Source organism: Chionomys nivalis, chromosome 13, assembly GCF_950005125.1.
Source record: "Chionomys nivalis chromosome 13, mChiNiv1.1, whole genome shotgun sequence".
In the NCBI taxonomy this organism is placed as follows: domain Eukaryota; kingdom Metazoa; phylum Chordata; class Mammalia; order Rodentia; family Cricetidae; genus Chionomys; species Chionomys nivalis.
Window position 1 is genome coordinate 64,875,587 of NC_080098.1, and position 15,664 is coordinate 64,891,250.

General features: G+C 36.8%; 2 protein-coding genes across 4 annotated transcripts in view; one reads left to right on the forward strand and one right to left on the reverse strand.

The window, feature by feature from the left end:
* Cenpp (centromere protein P) overlaps positions 1–15,664 on the reverse strand; it is a 196,844-nt gene that overhangs the window by 91,949 nt on the left and 89,231 nt on the right. The gene's annotated exons all lie outside the window — the stretch shown is intronic.
* The window catches only part of Aspn (asporin), a 29,836-nt gene that overhangs the window by 10,551 nt on the left and 3,621 nt on the right, over positions 1–15,664 (forward strand). For all 3 annotated transcript variants that reach the window (XM_057787183.1, XM_057787182.1, XM_057787184.1), the window contains 5 exons: positions 1,650–1,762; positions 5,766–5,979; positions 7,449–7,559; positions 14,057–14,150; positions 14,361–14,499. In XM_057787183.1, coding sequence (XP_057643166.1) covers positions 1,650–1,762; positions 5,766–5,979; positions 7,449–7,559; positions 14,057–14,150; positions 14,361–14,499 — 671 coding nt within the window. The remainder of the gene's footprint in view (positions 1–1,649; positions 1,763–5,765; positions 5,980–7,448; positions 7,560–14,056; positions 14,151–14,360; positions 14,500–15,664) is intronic.

Consider the following 15,664-nt stretch of genomic DNA (forward strand, 5'->3'; position numbering starts at 1 on the left):
AAATTAAACAGTTCCAGGATACAGAGACACACAGTATACTTTCCCATTCCAAAAGAAAGGGAAAAGAAATAGCAAGGAAAAACTAAACCAAAGCAAGACAAAAAACAAAAACAAAAACAAACAAACAAACAAAAAAAAAAAACAAAAACAAAAAAACAGAGAAGCAAATGCTAAATTCTGTATATCCACAGCTAGCATTCAGGGTACAAGGTGACATGATATCAGCTCTATTATGCCCATATCAGATATAGCCAACCTGGCTTCTTTCCTGGACTGGTTCTGTTCCCTTCCTCCATCCTTCTCTCTTCTCCCCTTTTCTTCTTTTGAGACAATATTTATATAGCCCAAGATGGCCTCAAACTAGCTATGTAGTCAAAGATACTTTTGAATTTCTGAGCCTTTTTGTTCTTACCTCTAAAATACTAGAAACCAAGCGGTCAGCCCTAAAAAGACATACATATAGGTCAACATTATATGGACTGAGCAGATTGTATTATTTATTTAGGAATACATACATTACAATTAAAGAAAAAGAGGATATAAACTTGAAAGAGAGCAAGGGGAGAGATCGTGGGAGGGCTTGAAGGGAGGAAGTAGAAGAGGAAAATGGTGTAATTATAATCTCCAAAAAGATTAGAAGTGCTCATCTTAATCTTGTTCTGAGATGACAAAGATTAGAAGTGTTCATCTTAACCTCGTTCTGAGATGACAAAGATTAGAAGTGCTCATCTTAACCTCGTTCTGAGATGACAAAGATTAGAAGTGTTCATATTAACCCTGTTCTGAGATGACAAAGATTAGAAGTGCTCATCTTAACCTTGTTCTGAGATGACAAAGGCAGCTGTTGTTTCTACAAAGGAAAATGGAAACTAAAGGCACAAGGGTAGAAAAGTGATACGTTAAATCGCTTTGTTCTTTATTACTGTAGATGATGAATGAAGTAAGTTATATCTCACATCTATATGCTAATCAAGATATTTGAAGGACTTGTAAATAATATTTACAGCCAGTTAGCAGAATTGACTATTGATAGCAAAAGATTATATTTTGTTAGTATGCATGAAAACAATCTAGCATAACTATTTTTCTAATCATAACTTTCTACATATTGGGCTTCCCCCCCTTGTTTTATATTGTGTTTTGGACAGGGTCCCACTATGTAGACCATGCTGGCCTAGAACTCACAGAGATCTGCCTAGTTCAGCCTTCGAAGTGCTGAGATTAAAGGTGTGTACCACCCCAATCAATTTCATTTTGGTTCTTCTTAAAAAATGGTCAAGAACCTTATATTCCAGTTTCTCACTAACCAGCAAGTCTGCACAAAAAAGCTATTATTTTCGGTCTAAGTGCATTGAATAGCTGTGCTTCTGTTGCTTGTGATCTCTAAACAAAGCCAAGCATAGCCTACCACCATGCATTTCACTTTGGAATCAGTGAGGTTCAAGACAGACAGATACCCTGTAAAAATAAAAAAAAGTTACATGGAAAGTATTGAAACTTTCAAAAGAAAATGTTATTTATCATTTTTTTACAATTACTAAGTCCTATGTTACTGATCATAAATTTTAAAAATGTACATCTCTACTGTAGTACTATCTCATCTGTAGCATGAACGTCTGTCATCTGTAACATGTTTGTTTATTTCTCAGGTTTGACTTCGGTCCCAAGCAACATACCATTTGACACTCGGATGGTTGACCTTCAAAATAACAAAATTAAGGAAATTAAAGAAAATGATTTTAGAGGGCTCACTTCACTTTATGTAAGATTATATGCTCTTATTTTCAAATACTTAGTGAAAATTCTTATCACTGTTGGAATGATTACTTATACTGCATCAATAAAGAAATCTTATTTTCCTATGGATGACCCACTGCAAAATTCTTGTATTCAGTCAAATAAACACTATAGCTTAATTCAATTAATGCCTACAGAATAATAGCCAGGTAAAAGGCTACTTACTATCTAGTCAGATGACAAGGCTCACTATGCACTAAAAGGAGTAAGGAAAGAATTATTCCCAGGGCTTGGCAGTTGGGAGGCAGCGGTAGGTAGATCTCAGGCCAGCCAGAGCTTCATAATGTGACCCTGTTTCAAAACAAAAATATTTATCTACACCAATAATCAATATAGTATTAAGAAATGTTCACCCAAAGCCACTGACTTAAGATCTCATAGTTCTTTAACAATAGCATATAGGATATATTTATTTAGGTGGCTAATATATGTATGCTTGTCATCTTTTCCTTGATCTTTGTAAAAGAAAATGAATTTTCTCCTCATATATTAATAAATACAATTAATATTTTAATTTCCTAACATTGCCTAGGATTTTGAACCTTATAGGACTACTGGCTTTCTGACTTAATCTAAAATTAAGTTTGGATAAAGAGTCTGATTTTGCACTGACACAGCTGTGAAGGCGTCACCTGCTTTTGTCAGCCTGGCCCTTGTCTTGCTGAGCTGAGGATAGGCATGCTAGATGAACAGCTCCAGCTTGATACTGTCTGGTATGGTGGGCTATGGGGCTAGGACTACTTTTTTTGTTTGTTTTGTTTTTTGTTTTTTTCGAGACAGGGCTTCCCTGTGTAACAATCCTAGCTGTCCTGGAACTAGCTCATGAGGCTGACCTCGAACTTACAGGGATTCACCTGCCTCTGCCTCCTGAGTGCTGGGATTAAAGGCGTGCACCACCACTGCCCGGCCTATGACTACTTCTTCCAGGCCATTTAGCTATACTCCCAGGCTGTGCTAAAGAAAATAAACATATAGTCTGTCATCTTTAGGGAAGGTAAAATACTAAGAAGAGAATTAATAATCATACTAGGCCTTGCATATAGGCCTATCTGTATATAACAGTAGCCAAGTATAGATTCTATATCTGGAAGATGTGACGTCACTTTGCCTCTCTGTCATCTCAGGTCAAATACATACATTCTCATCATGTTAGAGGCACACAAATGGATAATGAGTAAGGTGTTGCACCCAGAGCCTAGAGATTAGGTTAACCCTCCCCAAAAGTTCACATTTAAGTGGTGTACTACTTGGTAGCTGGACTCTGACTGCTCTTTGCCTTTAAGTTAAGAAAAAAAGTTCTTCATAAAATTTTAATAAAATGCAGTTTCCATACTAGGACTTACTCAAATATTAAGAAAGTCAGCAATAACACAATGGATTCTACCAAAGACCCACCTTGCCTATCCCACTAACTTGATATTAGAGAAACTTGGAGAAAGGAGAGGTCATTATTTTATTATCAGAGATGGGAAAGGATATGCATATACACTTGTGATTTTAAAAGAATGTGGAAATATATATGCCCTGTGAATGCTTCTACTACCTTTGAGACTATATTCAAATAACCACAGAACAACCAACGTTACATTTGATATCAAAGTCATAAAAGTTCCAATTCAATTAACATAATTTTTTTGTATTTTAGGAGTATTCTATGAACTCAGTCCACATGAACTTTCATTTTTCATTGGGAAATGATACATTAAAAGATGTTGGGAAATTTTTAGTCCTCTTTAATATTTTTAAAGTCAATTTGTATATTGTATTGTGTTAAGGGTGAATGTTCTGGTGTTGGGTGAACCTGGACACAGCTCTTGGCTCTATCAGCTAAATAACAGAGAAAGTAGTCTTACCTTCCTCAGCAGTAAGAAGGGCAGAATAATGGCATGGATTTTGTAGAATGGTTTATAAAATTAAATAAGAAAGTACATGTTAGTTGTTACTCAAAGATAGGAATTTCCTCAGCTGTGCCCAGTATTACTGTCAGGCTAGTTTGAGTAGACTGGCCAAAGGTGCCGACAGAAACCACTTTCATGTGTCCATGGCCATACTGGAACTCGCTCTGTAGATCAGACTGGCCTTGAACTCAGAGAGATCTGCCTGCCTCTGTCTCCCAAATGCTGGAATTAAAAAGTGTGTTACCACTGCCAGCTTATTTTAAGTTTTTATAGGATATGTTTGTTGCCCAGGCTGGCCTCAAACTCCCGGGCTTAAGTGCTTCTTTTTACTTGCTTTCCCAAGTAGGAATAACAAGAAGTACTTGTCATTGCTACAGGTGAAAGCACTTTCACAAACAGTTGCTTTATAATTGAAGTAGTGGTATGCTGCATAATTATAAAAGTCTAATTATAATATCTAATATATTTCCTGTCTTAAAAGAGAAATCAAAATGTTTTAGACATCCTAGGAATCTCTGTTCTATTTCAAACTGCCTGTTTGGTGCTAGTACTCTCGTAGAAAAGACAGCACACAGAATGACTGGGACACGCCCCACTTACTTCTCTCTGCTGTTACAGTGACTGCACACTACATTTTCTTCTACACCGTTTGTTAGTGATGTATCTGGGCTGCGGGACAGCTAGTTCCTTGTGTAAAAGCCAACACTGAGTACAGTTGACCTCAGGTTATTCTGCCAGCCCATCATGCCAGACATTATGTCATTCAGCATTTGACAGAGCTGAACAAAAGTTGAAGAAAAGCTTTTACCCTAGTTTTATTACTCATCATTCCTTTTATGTAATTTCAACAATCCAAAATTACGTATCTTAACCAGAAAACAAATGGATAAATGACAAAAGACATAAGTCCTGAACACCATGGCAAGATCTTATTGAAGTATATATTCACTGCCAAATCATTTTTCTTCATTGTGTCCTGTACTGTACTACTCAAAGGAAAAATAGATTTAACCTCCTAGGGTCAAGGAAAAGTCATAAGCCACCTTTGTGATACACTACGTTGTTAAAGCCAATTCTTAACTCATTTTCCTGCTAACTAAGGGGAAATACATCCGCAGCTGTTATATATTCAGAAAGGAAGCTATTTTTGCTGGATGGCAACGAGAAACAGTCTCCCCTCTTCTCCCAGGATTAATCTTTCTCAGATGAAACCTTTAACAACATAGTTTGTCAGGAAAGAGGGTGATTAAAGAGAGAGACAACGGCCAAAGAGAAAAATGAGTGAACACATCCTTGAAGGAGTTTGCTGCACAGCCAGAGTGTGTGTGCTAAGGAGAAACACTCTGGGTAATTCCAGTAGGACATACTGACTTCGTCTAGAAACAAAAGGAAGAACAGAGTAAGGACAAAGTTTATAAAAGAAATCTCAAGATGCTACTTGATAGAACCAGATTATTAGAGGGTCAAAAAAAATCCTAAAGATGCTAAGAAACCTGCCACCACCGTTGGTAAACATAAAAAATTATTCAATATAGCAGAGGGAAAAATAAAAGTATATTATCTTCTTTATTGTTATATTGCCATGTGAATGGTTACTATGACTGTATTAACAACTAATTCAAAGTTTTAAAAAAATGAGATTATATCTAACTAGTACCAGACATTAAAGCACTGTACTGTTCTAACTTAACACTTTTAAGGCTGAAATTATAATACAAATCTTTAGTTAATATATAAATGGTAGAAATTATAGATTTTCATGATTAATTACTGTAGAATATCAGGAAATCAAACCATTCCCTCAAAACAGTGGTTTTCAATCTTCCTAATGCTGTGACCCTTTAATACACAGTTTCTCATGTTGTAGTAACTCCCACTCATAAAATCATTTTCATTGCTATTCTATAACTGTAATTTTGCTGCTGTTAAGAATCATAATGAAGATATTTGTGTTTTCCAATGGTCTTAGGCAACCTCTGTGAAAAGGTCATTCCATGCCCCTAAAGGGGTCACAACCCACAGGTTGAGAATAACTGCCTCAAACCGTCTTTCTTTCTCTGCTTTATTTAGGCTCTGATTCTGAACAACAACAAGCTAACAAAGATTCACCCAAAAACCTTTCTAACCACAAAGAAGTTGAGAAGGCTGTATTTATCCCACAATCAACTAAGTGAAATTCCACTTAACCTTCCCAAATCATTAGCAGAACTCAGAATTCATGATAATAAAGTTAAGAAAATACAAAAAGACACGTTCAAAGGAATGAATGCTTTACATGTATTGGGTAAGTTTTCCCAATGAATGGGACATCTTGAAATTGTAATTAACAGCCAAATTTAAATTATTAATTTTCAAAGTAATTTCATAAATTAATCTTTCAATCTACTAAGCTACTTATAAACTAAAGTGTGAAAAATTACAGGACACAAAGGAAAGCTTTGTGATGCTGTCTCTCTTTTTCAAGAACTTTGTGACACACTTTGTTCTGCTTTTGGGACCTGAACCCTAATTAATAAAACCTATTAAATTTAAAGATAGTATTTGAATATAGTGTATAAATTACTCAAATATGTACAAAATTAATTCTTTTATTATTTGGAATACAAATCTAATTTTGGATACATTTTAAGACTATTAATATTTTATTATATAATTTAAGTCTCGCTATTTTATTTGTATTGTTCTTCATACAACTATGCCATCTGCCTGCAACAGTCCTTCAAACACCTGGACAAGGTTCATGCTCATATGTTCTCTTAATCAAAACCTAGTACTTATGAAACATCCTCTTACATTTCTTTTAAATTTCTATTTATAATTTTTATATGATATTTTAAAAATTAAGAGGCAGAGCTAGGAGATAGCTCAGGAAGTAAAGTGCTTGCTGCACATATCTGAGAACCTGAGTTTGATCTCCAGAATCCACATTAAAAAGTTGGGCATGGTAGATGTATACTTATAATCCCAGAGTTGAACAAGCAGAGATGTGCAGATACCTATGGCTCGTGGCCAGCTAGCTTAGCCTACCTAGCAGGAAAAACAAAATCTCAACAAACAAATCTAAGGTGGCTATGTGCAATTAATTTATGCCAATTTAAAACACCATTAAAAATGTGGACAGCATCTAAAGAATGATTTCCAAGATGAAGCTCTGGCCTCCATGAGCATGTGCATACAGCACAAAATTTAGGAGATCACAAAATAGAAAACACAAATACCTTGAATTATTTAGAGGGTGTTTTTTTTTTCCTACTGCAATATTATCATAAACTGACTAAATCTTCAAGCTCATGGCATACTGGAAGGTAATGCTACTTAGTAGTTCAAAACAAATAAAAACAAAAAAGAATTTATTGTATATTCCAGTTCACAAAATTCAAAACAGTGTTTCTGCGGTTGAAAAAAGAGCAAACAGAATCTACATGGGAAGTAGAAAGTAGAAAAAGACAAGATCTCCTGAGTAAATTGGGAGTATAAGGACCTTGGGGGAGGTTTGGAGCAGAGGGAAGGGCGAGGCAGGGAAAAATGTAGAGCTCAAAAATATCAATAAAAATGTATAATAATAATAATAATAATAATAATAATAATAATAATAATAATAATAATAATAATAAAAAGAGTAAAAAGAAGTAGGTATACTGAGTGGAAATGAGTACCAAGACACATTTTCCCAATATTCTTCAGATGTCTTGTCTGCATTATGAGTTTTCATGATTTTAACAGGTGTGCTGAGTTATGTCATTTATTTCACAGAAATGAGTGCAAACCCTCTTGATAACAATGGAATAGAACCAGGAGCATTTGAAGGGGTGACAGTATTCCATATCAGGATTGCTGAGGCAAAACTAACCTCAATCCCAAAAGGTTTGTATTTGAAGGTACCATCTTTCAATGAGCATACATCATTATATGGTATTATCACACTTAACCTGTAATACTTAAAACTTTCTAGTATATACTGTCAGACTACATTATAAACAGAAACCCCAGTGCCAGTGTATCTGATCAGAGGATGAAATTTAGTACTTTTTCACATACAAACGTAAGTAGTGATCTTTTTGACAACATTACATCATAATCTTTTTCCCAGTAGGAATAAACATTGAAAAGCAATGAGCTTTTTATTTTCCTTCTCTTTTCTGACATTTACTCTTCAAAACCTGTCAATCCATGAAGTTCTGTAGAGATAGAGAATTCTGTAGAGTAAAAAGGAGAGAAAGTAGAAGGGATGAAACCTTAGCTCTGCTGCTGCAGCTGAGGTGAACAGACTCTGGAAGGCCAGATGGGGGCAGCACTGGCTTTGGCAAGAAGAATATGTCATAAAGGGCTCTGGGACATCTTCCCAGGGATATGGTGAAGATTAATGTGTTACACAGAAAGGCTTGAAGACGGTATCTGAGACATAGTTATGACAACAGTCTCACTAGAAGGAGCCTTGCATCAGTACAGATTAATGGGACCTGAAGCAGCACTCCAAGGAGAAATGCACCTTCACTGTCCTAGAGAACTTACATCCAAACTTGCTACCTGATCACTAGCTGGGGACCGACTGCCTTTATTGGAACTCAGGCTCACAATCTTGTTTTCCTCATCTCCAACAAAGGAGATTATTAACTGGATCAAAAACATACCATATTAATAACATTTTCCAATTTCGAACAGTAGTAATTCACTATCTACCAGTAAAAATAGCAACTTAGCCTGTTCTATTACTCTGATCCAAAGTGAACAAAACAAACATAAATAAGAGTATAAGATACAGTGAAATTATTATCTTAATACAAATCAACTTAGATGGGGCTGGAGAGATGGCTCAGTAGGGTTTACAGCACTGGCTGCTCTTCCAAATGACCCAGGTTCAATTCCTAGTGCTCAAATGGCCATTTACAACCAACCCTATTATGGTTTCCTCAGGTACCAGGGCTTGCATGTGGCGCATAGACATACATAGGGGCAAAACCCATATAAATTAAATTTTAAAAAATCAATTATCTTTCACATATTTGAAAAATATATAAAGTAAAAGTCGGAAGATAATTTTCCTCCACAAGGAAGAACCAGTTTAATCCACACCTACAGACATAAATCACCTTTATTTAGAGTTAAATAAAGTGGGTGTTCACTAAAAACCTAAAATCTTGTAATTTTTGGAGCAGTGACATAAATAAATAAATAAATAAATAAATAAATAAATAAATAAAGTGAGTCTATCCAGTAGTTCAAAGCATACATTTCCTTTCTCGGATGTAAGTTAGCATAGAGTACAGAGAGGCCAGAGCAAGGAAAGCAGTGAAGGCAAAGAGGCGGGGGTGGGCAAAGGAAGAGTTGATGGGTAGGAATAAGCAGCCTATGAATGATATCAGTGGTTATGGCCATTCTTTCCTATACTAAATATACTGTAATTACAATTTCCCTCAAATATCAAAACATAATTTAATTTTTAATATTATTTCAGAGCTTAAAAATTATTTCTTTACAGACAAACCAAATCAAATGCATCAATTTACAGAACTATTCTGTCACTATCTCCCTGGCATTAAGAAACTATTTCTTAAGGGGGGCTGGAGAGATGGCTCAGAGGTTAAGAGCACTGACTGCTCTTCCAGAGCTTCTGAGGTTCAATTTGCAGCAATCACATGGTGGCTCACAACCATCTGTAATGAGATATGGTGCTCTCTTCTGGCCTGCAGGGATACATGCAGGCAGAACACTAAATACATAATAAATATTTTTTCAAAAATTAAACTATTTCTTGAAAACAAAGTTATTCCCTGAAATATGACAGTCATCATGTCAAACTTCTATCCTAATAGAACTTGCAGCTATTCCAGAGCGAGTCTTATTGGGAAGAGTTGGCAGGAGGAAAGTAGGAAGATGCCTTCTTTCCTGTGTGTGTGGGAAATTCTACTGCATGTGGATGGGGAGTAGTTTGTGGTAGGACAGATATTCCTATCCTTAAGATAACTTAATAACTGTCAACAGCAGACGGGCTTTTGCTAGACCCACATCTCTGCATTATCTCCACTCATGCCTCTCTTAGAAGCTTTGCCCCATTCTGCTTTCTGGTCATCCACATTCCTCATGTCATAAGGACAATGGGCCCTTAAGTTCATTAAGCTCCCCATTGAGTTTACTCTTCTCCAGCTTCCTACAGTCCACTCCAGAATAGGCTGATAGAGGACATTATCTAGTAGTTCATCAGAGTATTAATTCTTTGGTGACAGGCCCTTTGATAACTGAAAGTAACATAGTCATTGCATAAATATAACCAAAGTCAAGCAAAAACACAAGAAATTATAATCCTGTCAATTTAGAAAACTTTTTCACTCTAGTTTATTTATTTTTTTGGTTCCTGTCCTGGAACTAGCTCTTGTCTAGTTTACTTTTAAATTCAAATTAAATTCTGGATTCAAAAATAAATTTAGCCATAAAGTCTGATAATGAAAAGATATTTTAATTTATTCATCAGTTTCTAACATTAATTGAAATGTTTCAGCAAAAGTTAAAAGTGGGAAGTTTTTTGAGAAAGGTAACTAGAACCACAGGTTGACAAATAATACACTGATATATGACCACCAGAGTGAGGTTTGCTTGAGTGCCTGGGTCAGTCTCTTTCATACCAAGAGGAAAAGGACAAGAACAGATGTTGATAGGTCACCTGTCATGTGCCAGGGCACTAAAGTGCTGCAATGGACTAAATATTGCAAAAGAATAAAATCCTGTATACTGATGATGTTAAGAAACAAACGACTTAACAGGTAACCTCTGGACATTGTATGAGTTTGCCTGAAAGAGTCAAACTTGCCTACTGCTTTTTCTGTAGAAAATTTTACAAAGTAAATACTTAATCACAAAATTATTGAGAAATAATTCCAGCTAATAAATCCATAAGTAAAGACAATATAATAAAGCCACCAAAGCCTAGTACAACAGTGTACATGTAGTACTAGGAATTTGGAAGCTAAGGTAGTTCTCTGGCTTGCAACCAGGAATTTGTGGCCAACCTAGGATTTTAGGTGAATACCACCTCAATTACCTTTTTCAATTTTAGTAAAGAAGAGTTCAAGGCAGCAACTACAAATGCTGTTGTTTGCTTGTTTTTACTCTTTACTCTTTTGGTCTTTGGGGGCCTGCCACCCAGATCCCAAGTAAACAACACATGGAGACTTATTCTTACTTTTCAGTGCCTGGTCTTAGCTTGGCTTGTTTTTCTAGCCAGCTTTTCTTAAATTATCCCATCTTTTGCCTCTGGGCTTTTATCCTTATCTATTTCTGTCTACCTTTATTTTTTCTTAGGGGCTTGCCAGGTGGCTAGCCCCTGATGTCCTCCTCCTCCTTGTTCTCTCTTGCTCCTTCTTTCTTTCTCTTTCATAGATTTCTTCTCTTAGCCTTCCAGCTCCACCTATCCTTTCTCCTGCCCTAATATTCGCTGTAGACCTCTTTTTAAAATTTATTTATTTATTTATTTTGTATACAATATTCTGTGTGTGTTTGCAGACCAGAAGAGGGCAGCAGACCTCGTTACAGATGGTTGTGAGCCACCATGTGGTTGCCAGGAACTGAACTCATGACCTTTGGAAGAGCAGGCAATGCTCTTAACCACTGAGTCATCTCTCCAGCCCCCATGTTGAGCTCTTTTTATCAGGTGTTTTAGACAGGCAAAGAATTACAGCTTCACAACTAAACAAATGCAGCATAAACAAAAGTAACACACTTTAAAATAACATTCTACAACATTTCCCCCTTTGTAACACACTACCGCCTATTCTATGTTCTAAGTGCTATGGTAAAGCTCCCCAGTCAGGCAAGGGGCTGGAGACTGAAACACACACCCACACACCCACATACAGAGACATGGTTCATCCTTGAAACAAGAACACCAAGAATGCCAACTTGAACCCAAAACTCCCACTTTACTGTGTTATAGGGCAGCTTATATAGGGTGGTTCCTTAACTGATGGCCACACCCCAACTCTATGCAAGCCTACCAGAAACCACTCCCCTGCCATCAGAAACTCCTAGAGCAGCTGCAAGCAGAGGAAAACAAGTTTGTCAGAGCAGCTACAAGCATTGTTTACTGCAGCAGGCAGGGGTCATAGGAAACTCAGGGTCAGAGGGTCCACAGTCCCCCAAACCCCTTTTTGTCTAAATAAAAATGAAAGGTTTTAACTTTAACATAGTAAAACTATATACAACAAAACAGTTATCAAGTAGGAATTAATTTACAATATTCAGTCCATTTGCATTTAGCAAATTCAGAAAAATACTGCATTATGTATCTCATCTTACTGAATCCAAAGTTTTATACCTAACTTACTTTCTTTCATAATTAATGAAAACTGCAACTATAACTATCTAGTCTTCAACTCCATCCAAAACCCCAGAAGGAATTAAAATTGCTTAAGTGATCAGGTAGGGCATTGCAAGCAACTTCCAAGACTCTAAAAGTAGCAGACATCTGAATACCTAGACAGTCACCCAAAGCTTCTCTGCAATGCTGGGGCATCCATTTTCAGCCTACAGGCCTAGAGTATCTGACAGTCTTTTCACTGTTCTGCCTTGTATTGGCAAAGTTTGTCAGTCGTTTTCCTCTGTGCCCTGCAGAATGTCTGGCAGACTGTTCTGTGAAGCAGGAACACTGAAGGACTGTGCCACCTTGTTTTGGGGAAGTTCAGCAGTTACTTTCCTGTGGGTTTTGCATGTCCAGTCTGGGTAGCACATAGTCAAGCAGTCAAGACAAAAGCAGTTTCTTGCCCAAATGTCTAATCTTGTCACCATGAAAGCAAACTCCTATCAAGTTTCTTCGATGCCCATCATCCTTTTATGAAGTAAATTCGTACCGCCAGGAGAAGATGTGTGTTATTGGCATAAAAGCACTAAGTTAACAAAACATTTTAAATGCCATATTCTGTAGGTTTTGAAGTATTTGAGAACTATCTATCTTCTAAAATATATCTATTTAACCTTGAAAACATACCAATGTGACTACAAGTTTAATTATTATACATTAACTACTAACCTCATTTCTCATTTATACATTATATTTTTAAATGAACAGAATAAGCACAATAGCCCAAGTAAGAAACACACATATACACACATAAACATAACTTTAAATTTTTATCCATATACAAAATCCATGCCAATGCAAAATATCTGAGACTAATAGTTGTCTTTTTATCCTAAATAACAAACATCTATGACCACGAAATAAGCAAACACCATCCACACCTCCCAATTCTTGGGAATGTGGATTTTGTGTTCTTTAAACTGCTTCCTGCTGAATGTGGGTGAAGGCATCTTTTGGGTCCCAGAGAGAAAAATGAGGTAAGAACTAAGTTCTGGGAAGACCAGCTATAACTTATGTTAACAGATATCACCTGTCAAGTTTCAGGAGATCTCCCTTGATCAAAACTTATCCATATCAATCTAGAAGGAATCCATAGTCTGATGACAGAAGTCACAAAATAATCCCACACCAGTTCATAATTATGAATAATAAAGGGTTATTTATTTAAGGAAAAACTTACAGATAAGTGTCCTAGATAACAGTCCTCTGCACAAACAGGAACAGAGTCTAGCAGCAGGAAGAGAGGGAGTACCTGTTTACAGCTGTTTTTACAGTATCAGAGACCATATACGAGTGGGCTTGTATCTTAAAGGCTATTGGCTGAAGGAGAATGTGCTCCTACAGCAACAGTCTCTTGTTTCCTATGGGAACAAAAGCAAAACCTCTTTTCAAAAGCATTTTTTAGCCGGGCAGTGGTGGCGCACACCTTTAATCCCAGCACTCAGGAGGCAGAGGCAGGTGGATCTCTGTGAGTTTGAGGCCAGACTGGGCTACAAGAGCTAGTTCCAGGACAGGCTCCAAAGCTACAGAGAAACCTTGTTTCAAAAAACTTAAAAAAAAAAAAAAGCATTTTTAACTTCCATTTGACAAATACATATTTTGACCCCCATTTTAAAGTTAAGATTGCCCTAAAGTATCTAGATTAGTATTAATAATTAATATACAATACCCCCACACACACACACAACCTTGAATAACATTCAAACACTTGGCTTGGTGCTTAGTTAGAATCTGAGTCCTTGATTTAATTTTTTTAAAAAAGTGTTTCTCTGTGTAGCCTTGGCTATCCTGGGACTTGCTCTGTAGACCAGGGTAGTCTTGAACTCACAAAGATTGTCTGCCTCTGCCTCCCAACTGTTGAGATTAAAGGTATGAGTCACTACCACTAGCTTAATGAAAGGGTTTTTTAAAGGATGCACTTGAAATACCTAACTCCACAGTTGGAAGCTTGGTAAACACTCACTGAAGCTTGGCCTTACTTTGTCTAACAACAATCTTCTTTTCTTTTTAGGCCTACCACCAACCTTACTGGAGCTTCATTTAGATTTTAATAAAATTTCAACTGTGGAACTTGAAGATTTTAAACGATACAAAGAACTACAAAGGTAAAAATTCTCAAAAAATTTTCACTGAAACATGGTAGTATATACGACCAAAGCATTTAAGAAGTTTTTCGAGAATGTACAGTGATCCTACTAAAAAGAGTGTAAAGCGAAAACAAGGAGAGAACCACGGCTCATATCCTACATAGGGTTGTGGGGGTTTCAACATACTTTTATCAAATCTAACCACAATACATTTTATATCACCTATAGGCTGGGTCTTGGAAACAACAGAATCACAGATATTGAAAATGGAAGTTTTGCTAATATACCACGTGTGAGAGAGATACACTTGGAACACAATAAACTAAAAAAAATCCCTTCAGGATTACAAGAGTTGAAATACCTCCAGGTAAAACATTCTACTTGTGTTTGGTAGAAATGGGCATTTGAGTTTGTGTAGGACACACCAGTGTATTTCAATCAAAGATCCAGTGAGCAACAAGAAAACTGTGGACATAATAACGCCAGCGGTATGAGTAGGAGAGTGTGAGGAGAATACTTTCTTACAAAGATACCACTCAGGAAGAATACGACCCCCCATCCACCTCACTGAAACTATTGAGGTCACTGTTTACCAAGCAAACTTCAAGCTGTTGAAGTTTCTCAAGCCACGACACTAAGCATAACCATCTGTTCCTTTTGTTCTATAAACATTCCACAAGGCAAAGCAAGAGGATTAGGATCCAGGTGCTAGGTTAGAAGTGGGTATACAGGTTAAACATTCACACAGAGAATGAAATTAACAGAAAATCACTATTTGGAGCAGGTATTAAGTTTTATTTCTGTTGCTGCAATATGAAGTTATTGGTTTTTTACTCTTGAGCTTTGTACTCTTTTGGTCTTTTGGTTTTTGGGAGACCCGTCACCTAGCTCCCAAATAAATACACACAATGGAGGCTTATTATTATTTATAAATGCCCGGCCTTAGCTTGTTTTGTTTCTTGCCAGCTTTTCTTAAATTAACCTTTTGCCTCTGGGCTTTTCCTTTTCTTACTTCTGTACATCTTACTTTCACTCTTACTCCATGGCTGGCTGGGTGGCCCTGGCGCCTTCCTCTCCTTGTTCTATCTTGCTCCCGCTTCTTCCCAGATTTCTCCTACTCATTCTCTGCTTGTCAGCCCCATTAGTTCTTTCTCCTGTTGTTCAGCTCTTTATTAGTCCATAAGGTGTTTTAAACAGGCAAAGAATCACAGCTTCACAGAGTCAAACAAATGCAGCATAAACAAAAGTGACACACCTTACAATAATTTTCTACAACAACACACTATGAACAAGGTAACTTTTTTTTTTCGAGACAGGGTTTTTCTGTAGCTTTGGAGCCTGTCCTGGACTAGCTCTTGTAGACCAGGCTGGCCTCGAACTCGCAGAGATATGCCTGCCTCTGCCTCCTGAGTGCTGGGATTAAAGGTGTGCGCCACCACCACCCGGATGAACAAGGTTAATTTTTAAAAGAGTTACTTGGGCTTATGGTGCCACTGGCTAGAGTCTATAATGGTAGAATTAACCCATGGCAA